This window comes from Falco biarmicus, chromosome 11, assembly GCF_023638135.1.
Source record: "Falco biarmicus isolate bFalBia1 chromosome 11, bFalBia1.pri, whole genome shotgun sequence".
Taxonomy (NCBI): Eukaryota; Metazoa; Chordata; class Aves; order Falconiformes; family Falconidae; genus Falco; species Falco biarmicus.
The window spans coordinates 20,219,912-20,230,145 of record NC_079298.1 but is presented as its reverse complement, the minus strand read 5'-3'; the positions used below and the strand labels follow the sequence as shown (position 1 = coordinate 20,230,145).

Sequence of the window (10,234 nt, the reverse complement as noted above, 5' to 3'; positions counted from 1 at the left end):
TCTTCCTTCAGTTGCATTCCTGACAGTATTGTGATGCTTGGTACTGTACAAAGAAAGGTAAAAGCTAGTTCTAGTTAAGTTTCTGTTAAATGTTCTGACCCGTCAGCCTACCCTGCGGTCTGGCTGGGCAGCGGTTAAGCTTTTGGCGCAGTTGCCTCTGAAGTGAGCGCTTGTTTGAAATTACGCACCAGGTGCCGAGGAGTAAAGGCAGAAGTTATTCAGCCCTCCCCAAACTAACAGCTTGAAAAACTAGTTGCCTCCTGACAGTGTCTCTTTGTGTGCAAAGCCACAAATGTACTTGACTGGGAGGCTTCTGGTTCCCAAGTTAATTTTGTATCACAGGTGCAAATTCATTTTAATTACCGAAATGAACAGCTGAGGGGTCAGCTTGCTGTGCATCTGGTCCTGAGCCATCCGGAGGGATGGTGCGTGTCCAGTGCCAATAGCACTAATTGTCAATAGCCCCCAGTGTTTCCTTGCTGGTTTAGTTTTAATCCTCTTCTGCCAGGCAGGACTATGGAAAAGCAGCAGCTCAACATTTTTTTTTTTTTTTTTTTCTTTAAACAAATACCAAAGGCTGAACAGTTCTGTTACACCACTGAAGCTGTTGGTTGCAGTCCTGAGCAATTCTGGTGCAGATGTTAAAGGTGGTGTTCTTGGCAATTTGGAGGGATTGTATTCCAGTGCATGTCCTTACGTTTTGTTGCAACATTGCCTGTTACCTGGGCTGTCCCTGTCTTGCTCTGAGCTGCTGTGGGAGAAGGTGTGATGCTTGGAGTAGGCGGGGCCTGATCTCTAATGTACCCTTACAGTTGGGAAAGGCAAAGGTGAAAGCGATTTTACCGTGGGCGTACTTCCCGGCATAGATGGGTATGTTAGATCTACCACACGCAGGTTAGCAATGGCCGAAGCTCGGGTTTGGCAATCATGCTTGTATTTGAAATGCTTTCAGGCCTTACGTGCGAGTACTTGATGTTGTTAAATACAGCACGAGCTGTCTGGATGGAAATTTAAATACATCTGCGCAGAGCTGTGGTGCGCAGCAGAGGGAGGCAGGGACACTGTCCTGGCCTGACCCTGCCTCTTCCTGCTATTCCGCGAGCAGCTCCTGAGCAGTTCTGTACCTCCCTCGGCGCGGGGAGGGCAGTAACTGTGCAGCCCAGGGGCAGAACGAGGAGTATGCGTGAAGGGGCTGTATGTTTTGAAAACCAGTTACTGCTACGGTTAGCGTAAAGCATTCCAGGAAAAAACCCAACAGTGTAACTGAATTAATTTTTAGGCAGTTATGACCCCTTTAGTAAGCTGTTTTGATGAAGCTAAGGAATTCGGCTTCTTTTAGAGAAGCTTCGCATTCAGCAATGAGTTCTTGCTCCCGGGGGGTGTCCGCCAGCAGCTGTAGGCAGGCAGGTCTGGGGGTCGCAGGGATGGGCGGGGGGAGCCGCGGAGGAGGCTGTTGCAGCGCTGCAGCCTGGTTTTAGCTGATCGCCTCCTTTCATTGCCAAAGCTGAGCGGTAGCGGAGACCGTGCGACTGGCAGAACCTAAAGGGCGAGCAGGGAGCTGGGCTACAGTGGGGGCGTTTATAGCTTCGGGGTTCGCTGCTAATGCCGTTGCTGGGAGGTGGTTCAGCAGCGAGCCCGGAGCAGGCGGGAGGGTGTGGGGAGGGCAGCCCTTCGGCACCAAAGGCAAGGGCACAGCATCTTCAGGCACTGCCTGTGCTAATTCCGCTGCAATTTAGAGGAGATATTTGAAACTGCATCTTCATTTGGAGCCAGCCCTTTCTGGAATGATTGCTTGGTTAAGTGGTGAAGTTAAGTGCCTGTAGGCACTGGTCTCATGGGAAATTGTAGTTTATCCTGAAGAGCGAAGATTTCTTTTCTAAGTGCACTCAGGAAAAGCAAGCTTCATTTTCTGCTTAAAGAACAGGCTCATGGGGGGTTGGGTATAGGTTTTGATTTGCTTATAGAGCCTTCCTGTATAGTGGGGGGCAGGAAAGAGACTATAATGAAGAAATACTTGGCGAGGGGAGCGAGTGCTGTCTCCCCCTGCCCTCAAAGGAAGCATGCTGATCCCAGCTGGCCAGACTTCAACAGCTACAGTCTTCTCCTGATCCCATCAGAAGGACTTCTTACCCAAGCAAGAGGCTACTTTTCTTCAACCTTGGAAAGAGGTAATTATCTTGATTTTTTTTTTTTTTTTTTTAAAGAAATGAATGGAAGCACACTGAGCTACCAGCATGAAATTGGGTTTCTGTAAGTCCCCTCCTGATTACAAGTTCTTTTCTGAAGTTACCTGTGGAGAAAATTTGACAAGTCACTTCAAGAAACAGCAAATCATGTTTGGGACACAATTTACAAATTACTCTATTTAAAACTTTAATTTGTGATATTAATGACTGCAAAACACTTAGAATGACATTTGTTAAAGGCACATTTCATTTTAATGCATAGTGTACCATTCTAAAATATCCTAATTTCCTTACAAAGTGCTTCAGCAGCCACATACAGATAAAGTATAGCAAAATATATTTACAATCTAGGGTTTAAAATCTTAATCTGCCTAAAAATATTTAAAAAACTACAGAGATAAAATTAGTGCTTTCTTTCAGCTTAACTGGGTGAACATACCCTGCCCTCTAATTTTTTTATTTTTTTTTTTAGTGATTTACTTAGATTAAAAAAAAGATTTCTGTACAAGATGTAGTTACAAAAGGTATTTTTGAGGATACTTTCGTAAGTGTTAAGCACCTTGTTAGATGCTCATATATATATTTGGGAACCAAAGAGAGTGAGCTGACTGTACCTCAAAAGCATTGGTTTCAGCTAGATACAGGAACATGATTTGTTTCTGATTAATTAGAATCTGGAAACAAGTAATGCTGGAAAGTTGACTCACTCTGCCAAACGCGATTTGTGGTGCCGGTAAAGATGCCTGCCTTGTTCCTGCCGGGGTGGTGGCGGTGCGAACGCTGATTTAGACCTGTTAACCATTAATTTTTTTACTCCCCTCCCCTCCTTCAGTCTCTCCCCTGCCAGACCGTGCAGGTCTGTCCAGCATTGTGATTTTGAACCACCACCTTGGTGTTGCACACTCGGGTGGTTTGCATTTCTTCTCTGAATGAATAAGATGACAAGTTTTGAATTCGTGAGTGCTGATTCTCGCTCTTAGCCAGCAACTTCCTGGCTGGGATGAACGTGTGAGATTACATACACTGTTGGCTCTGAATGGTGCTAGGGCTAAGGACCACGTGGGAAACTTATTTTCCAAGAAGTGATGTTTGCCTACAGATGCCAAAAATAGGTTGTGGTTTACAAGTATGCACAGTGTCTGGTCTAAGTTATTTTTCAACTTTTGAGGTACAGCTTTTAGTGTTAAGGGGTTTATAAAATATACACTGCTTTTATCAAAAATATTTATACATTCTGTTACAACATATTGCTTTTACCCTCAGTAACTGCCAATCGATGTTCTGGAGTTCAGCGGCCTGTATGTATACACATACTTTTTTCACTCAGTTCTATCCTGTTCGCTTGGCCACTGTGCAAAATTAATGAAGTGGTATGATTAAATTACTTGCCTGGACATAATACATTACAACTTCCACATATACATGTTCGCAGCATGTATACATTGAAAACCCATGTGTTTTCCAAAAGTGAAACAATATTGTACAGCAGATACAGTATCTAGGTGGTTAGATAGAGACTGGTTAACTGATCTGCCCACTCGGTGAGTGGGAAAGGCAGGGGTCTGAGTACAGAAGTGGATGGGCTCGGGAAATGCATATGCTTTGCTCTGTGGTTACGCTGAGCAACATCCTTGTTACATTCTTTATATCGACCAGGGGTTTAAGCCATGCTTAAAAAGCTTGAAGGCAAAACTGTTTGGCAAGTGGCTTTGGTAAACTTTCTGGATTTTTCTTTGTAATGGAAGCACTTACATTGTTGTTATCTCAAAGGCAAGGCATTTAACAGTTTTCCTAATAAATACCATAGAAAATTTACAAAACAAGGCATATCTGTTCTCAATACCATTATTTTAAGAACACAAGATGAAGGTGTACATAGAAAGGTGTAGGTTTATAGACTGCACAAGATAATCAACTGAAATCATTTGCCTTCTCCAGCTAGAACCGTGTTCTGTGGGAGTATCATCAATATCCCAAACTTCTGTTCCAACGTGGCCGAGAGAAGTGATTACCTAGCTCAAAGTCTGCTTTTCCCACTTAAGGCAGATACTTTAAAGAGGGATGTTATCTGCTGTAGAAGAGCCAGAGAAACAGTACAGCTCCACGTGTGCCTGTGGGGGAAGCGGACCACAGCCCCGGTTCACCAACTCAGCTTAACAACTCCATAGACCTGCTTTCCAGTGCTCAGATAAAAAACAATATACAAGAGGCCACTCTTCACAAGAGTGTTAAAGCAGTACTTAAAAGGATCTTCATGTGATTTAAAAAAAACACCCAGAAGCTACAGGTGGCACAGAGAGCAATTGAAGGGTGGGTATTCTTCTGAGAGAGGCATTCTTGTGAGCCAGTCAGCTGGGGTTTCACAGTGTCTGGAAGTTAACACCAATCAGCAATGTAATCAAAATCTCTGAACATTTCCTGCTCTTCTTCTGAAAGTATCCTTGGTTCCCGAGGTGGAGTGAGGATAGGTGCTTCGGAGGTAAATTCGTCATCAAAATTACTAACGTCTTCTCGTCCTCTAATGGTGGGTACAAAAGGAGGCTTCACTTTCTTGGCCAGTAAAGCATTCCAATCTATTAGCTGTAAAATAAACCAACCGATGTTCAGTTTCCCGTCTCTGCTCCTTCCTGTCCTTAGAAATAATATTGGTTTGTACTCACCCTGAAGAAGTGATGCTTTTTCACATCTTCAGCATCCTTCTCTCCAGCCCCAAGACGCCGCTCTGGATTTCTTCGTAGCAGCTGACAAAACATGCAAGATTTCAGTGCAGGGATTCAGGGGAAGGGGGAGGAGCTAGGGAGGATGGGTGCTGCTGTATAAACAGCAATGCCGAGATTAGATGGACAGTAAAATTCATAGCCCTGACCTACAGGAAAATTCTTGGTCCTCAAAGAAGTGGAAGGACAAAACTTTGGCTATACAGAGATAGAGAGCAGCGCTCTTGTAGAGATGCCTGAGCCTGTTAGCACAGCTGCACTAGCTGCCTGGCTGTGAGCACAGAGCAGGCTACTCCATCTTGCTGCCCTGGTACCCGAGGTGGGGGTGGGGCTGGTGTTCAGCACGGAGACACTGACACCGGTGCTGTTTGCTGGAGAGGGTACAGAATGTACCTAAGCTACTCTTTCTTGCTTGTCTCCGAAGAGAGATCACTCTGCTGTCCCCTGTGCCCAGTGATTTCACAGCAGCTGATTTACCAGGAGCGCTGAACCCTGCTTACACACCCAGCCAAATACCAGGGCTTTCTAGTCAACCCGAGGTTCAGTGTTCGAACTCGTGAATCGTGCTGCTGAGTGCAGACCCCTGGCTCCAGGCGTAGTGCCCAGCATCAGGGTGGGTTGATACGTTCGTGATGCAGCCATCAAAAAATGTCTGCTACATTATGTGGGAATTTCTCGGATGGGAAGAGCACACGCACAGCTACAGCTAGTAAATGACGAGCAAAGTGCAGGGGTAGGTGTAGCAGTCTCCTGTAGATATGGGCATGACAGTTTTCACAGTAACAATACCCTCCCCAGGTACTGCCTTAAAACTATTCTTCCTGCTTTCTCTAGACAAATGCTGTCTCCCTAGGAGTAAGCAATCATTTTAAGCTATAGAATATTTACGCTACTGCTTCAGTACTTATGTCACAGTGACTACTGTGGCATGCTTTAAACTTGCATGCTGCAGCATGTTGCTGCATTGGGTGCTAGACTGGTGTTCGGTGGCAAAGCCGCAGTAAGTTGAGAGGTGGCTTCCAAGGGCTTCGGCCACCTCCAGCAGGTGTCCTTCCATCGACTGTGATAAGCTTGTAAGGCAGGTTCGAGCAACTTTAGATAAGTCGAGGCATAACACTAAGGAATAGCATTAGTAGCAGCCATAAACAAGACCAGCTGTTCTTTGCCAAGAATGGGACTGCAGATGCCATGTGTACAGTGTTTCCTGCCCCAGTTGGAAGGAAACCAAAAAGATTTAGATGTCTTTGTCACATGAATATTTTAATTCAATGTTAATCTACCAAATAGGTCAATGCAGCAGTGTTCTGCTAGGGAAAGAGAGCTGAACCACCCCAGCTAGATAGGACTAGGACACTTAGTTTAGGCAGAAAATAGAGCCTCTAGTGTTTTATGTTTTAAAAAGAAAATCTTGCTCCTGAATGAAGTGGAATGGCACTGACAATTTTTATTTCAGGTGATAGGCAGCATGGCACAGCATAAATGAAGCAAGTCTGAAATTTTAACTGTAGAAAAAAAATACCAAGTGTAGGTTCTTCCAAGTATTTTGTTCCTCACAAAAGTAATCAACTTCCTTAATGTTGGAAAGGAAATGGGATAAGAGGGGAATACTGTAATATTACGATTATGTTCTTACCCGTCTCATTATAGAGATGGCTTCTGTAGACAGAAATCGTGGATATCTCACTTCATCATTTACAATACTGTCAAACACCTCTTCTTCATCATCTCCAGGGAAGGGAGACTATAATGCAAGTAATAAAGAAAACCCACTATAAAACAGGCTTAAAAATCACTTACAATTGAAAGCAACATATATTCAGCTGACAGTTTGGAATTAGACACCCCGAAATGAAGTCTTCCTTTTCTCAGGAACAGGATATGGTCATTTTCCATAAAAGAGAAAAGACAAGTTGGTATTATCCCTTAATTCTTACTGAAAGGCTATGCTTTAAAAATGTGCTTTCAGAAGTAGAAGCACCTAGAACCGGTATCTTCTTCAAACCCTGACACAAGATACACGGGGAATCTGGAAAGTATATATCAGCTCTTCCTTGGGACAGCTGCCGTTCCCAAGTAACATGGTCAAGGCTCATTTGCTTTTGTAGTTATCTTTGGCATGTTACAGCTCAAGGGATTTCAAACTGTTTTGAAGAGGCCTGACAGATACAGGTGACACCCTACAAGCTTTCAGTCCTCTTTTACCTGAAAGGAAGTGAAAGGAAGTTGAATGATCACCTTCTTTGAAAAAGAACAAAACGATGAGCAACTGTATAGTTTTTCTCTGGTTTTTGGCATGTAAGCCATCACCACGCTACCTGGGAGACACTATAGCAAAGCAGACTGAAAGCAAAGCGACGTACGCAATGGGAACTAACTATTCAATAACAATTTTATACCAGCTCATTTACATGGAGCTGGGGCATTCCATTTTAGCGATATGCAAATGATAAACAGCATTGTGTTCGGCAAAACCTTTCACTCCTATCCAGCCTTCCGTGATGAAGTTCGTGTCCATACGAGCTACAGGAGTTCAGGAGTTTATTTTCTCCCCAAACACATTTGGAAGCGGACTGCTTGAGCTGTATGCATCCAAATTTGACAGTAACAGATGTGTGCTGGAAACTGGGCTCCCCAAAACCAGATGTGCTATGTTCTTGCTTAGAGACGCTGATATTAATGTGCCAGTACTGTAATTTGATTTAAGGTATAATGACGCAATTAAAAACCAAAATAAAAATCTAGAGTTTAAGTCCTGGACCAGCTACAACTCATTCACTACCACAACTACTGATAATTCAAGCTCATGACACATGACTCATCAACTACAGCATTACACCAGCTAGTGTCGGGTAAGTAGCTGCTCAGTATTTAATAATTCTTTTTCTTGAAACACATCAAGATGCTAGTCTGTAAAACTAGATATGCCTATACATACTGTATATACAAGTATTGATACAGCTGTGGCAGGTAGGGCATATTAAACATTGACAGGCTGGTACCTTGAGTTTTGTAACCTTTTTAACATATATTAGCTTTATGAGTCCATTGTATCTTACTGGAACTTACCTCACCCACCAGCATCTCATAGATAAGTACACCAAGACCCCACCAGTCTACAGCTCTTGTATAGGAAGTTTCTGTCAGCACCTCTGGAGCAAGAAATTCCGGTGTGCCGCAGAATGTGCTTGTTCTGTCTCCAAATCCCATTCCTGAAAAGTTACAGTTAATGAAAATCACGCAGTATTTGCTGCCACTTTACAACCTACTCCTCCAGCAACTAAAACCTCTCTCTAGAGCAACTTCAGTCAATACTGTAGTTCCAGGGCCTCTCCTGAAGGCTCAGGCCACCGAGGTGAAATATTCCCCACTTCATCCCTCCCATACCCTTGTTCCACGTGCTTCAGTATGAGTGTTTCTATCCCTAGCTATACGCAATGAGCCAAATTAACTTTCCAGTTACACCTTTGCCACCCTGTTATCTTTGCTTGGAAAGATACACTCTTATGCTGTGTTTCTCCTAGTTAGCAGGGGAAAATGTGGTACCCTAGTTTAGTCAAACATGCCTACTGTGGATGCTTCTGTAGCGGCAAAACTACATATAGTAAAGTAAAACACGGAGCGTAGCATAACCATTTAGAGCAATTCGCAAAACCTGTATATCTGCAAAAGGGGCACAGTTTGGGACGTCAGCACCACAAGGACTGATGTGGCACTGCCAGTGTAGGTACTGCAGAAAGCTTAAAAAGAACATGTACTGTAGCAGTCAGCAAATCTAACAGCTTTCCTTGTACCATAAAATGACAAAAGGAAATGAGGACTTTTTGTAGTGAAAGTCACAGGATTCACCCGAGGATATTGCAGGCAGCAGTGATGTTTGAACGCCTGCTGAATTTACTGAACTCGCTCTCATACGGAGGACAGGGTATATAAATTGGAGAAGGGAATGGACCTTTCCAGATCTGCCTCCCCAGTGGGGTTTGAGAAAGACACTGCAGTTTCACTTGCTACCTCTATTTTAGGTCTTACGTGAAAAGTAGCTGCCAGTAGTGTCATGCTTGAAAGTAACTTTCTAGCATCTAGCCTTCCCTTTTGGGACACATTTTCTATTTTAGTTATAGTATACTTTGTGTGTCATTTCCATATAGTTAGAGTTGTGACTATCTAAGAGTTAAAAAAAATAATAATTAATTTGTAAAAAGTTAGAGTGAGATAGGTACTTGATTTCATTGTAGTGTCTACACATTCAGAATGAGAAAAAAACCACCTAATGCTTTTTCTGCTAACTTGTAAAATGCAGCAGTATGCCTTATTAATAAGCAGGGATATGAGGTGATGCTTCACAACTGAAAAAAATAAAAATAATAATAAAAAAAAGAGAGCTATGCTCCTGATATTCCTCTACTAAGTTCCTCCCACCTCTACAGTTGTACAGTCAGAGATGTATTTCTTTCCTTCAGATGATACAGGGTAAGTATACTACACACGTTTGACAGTCCGAAAGTCTCAAGGAACAGTCAGGAGTAAGACAGACTATGGAATTGCCCTAGAGATAAACTTAAAGGGCCATTACCTTCTTTGCAAAGACCAAAATCAGCAATTTTCACGAAGCCTTCTGTGTCCAGCAGTAAGTTATCCAACTTCAAATCTCTAAATTAACATTTGAGAACAAAATCGCATCACTGATGTTTCTTCAGTACTATTCAGAATAATGGAAATTCATCTGCTGGAAATGGGTCAATGGCTACTTACCTATATACTATTTTGTGTTCATGTAAATACTGAAGTCCAAGAACCACACATGCAGCATAGAATCTGTTGAAAAAGTTAAAATTTAAATCAATTTCAGTCTTGGTTTTCAGAATGTGAAGTCCATTATGACTGATCTTTTTTATTAAACATCCTCTGAAAATCACCGATTTTTTTTTTTTTTTTGAGGTACAGATCAGTTTTATACAAAGGTCAGAGTTTTGAAGCCAGATGGCAAAAATGCTTCAACTTGCAGCTTTCAAGCTGTAGTATGTTCGCTTGGCCTGAGGATAAATTTTCTGTAGCGTCTGCTGCCATGGCATTGAATGATTTCTAATTTGGTTTATTCTTTCCCTTTTTAGCCTTGTCTGCTAAGTTTTCATCTAGCTTTTTTATGCAATCTTTTTAAAAAATAGAGTATTACAAACATTAAATATTTTTGAGTATTTGAAAATATATAATTTTTTAATTCAATAGATTCCGACACATTAAATCTGCACGTGTCTGTGTCTAATGAAATCAGTTAAGATTCTTTGACCCTTTTAAAAAGTACTGAAATTACAATGTAGAGGCATGTGGTGATGA

At 42.4% G+C, this 10,234-nt stretch overlaps 1 protein-coding gene across 2 annotated transcripts in view; it reads right to left on the bottom strand.

Annotated features, from left to right (window-relative positions):
* Positions 1-2,348: 2,348 nt before the first annotated feature.
* The window catches only part of PKN2 (protein kinase N2), a 56,435-nt gene continuing 48,549 nt past the window's right edge, over positions 2,349-10,234 (bottom strand). For both annotated transcript variants that reach the window (XM_056355554.1, XM_056355555.1), the window contains 6 exons: positions 9,653-9,715; positions 9,474-9,550; positions 7,970-8,112; positions 6,537-6,644; positions 4,847-4,927; positions 2,349-4,766 (listed from right to left, as the gene is read on the bottom strand). In XM_056355554.1, the coding sequence (XP_056211529.1) occupies positions 4,563-4,766; positions 4,847-4,927; positions 6,537-6,644; positions 7,970-8,112; positions 9,474-9,550; positions 9,653-9,715 (676 nt within the window). In that variant the 3' untranslated portion in view covers positions 2,349-4,562. The remainder of the gene's footprint in view (positions 4,767-4,846; positions 4,928-6,536; positions 6,645-7,969; positions 8,113-9,473; positions 9,551-9,652; positions 9,716-10,234) is intronic.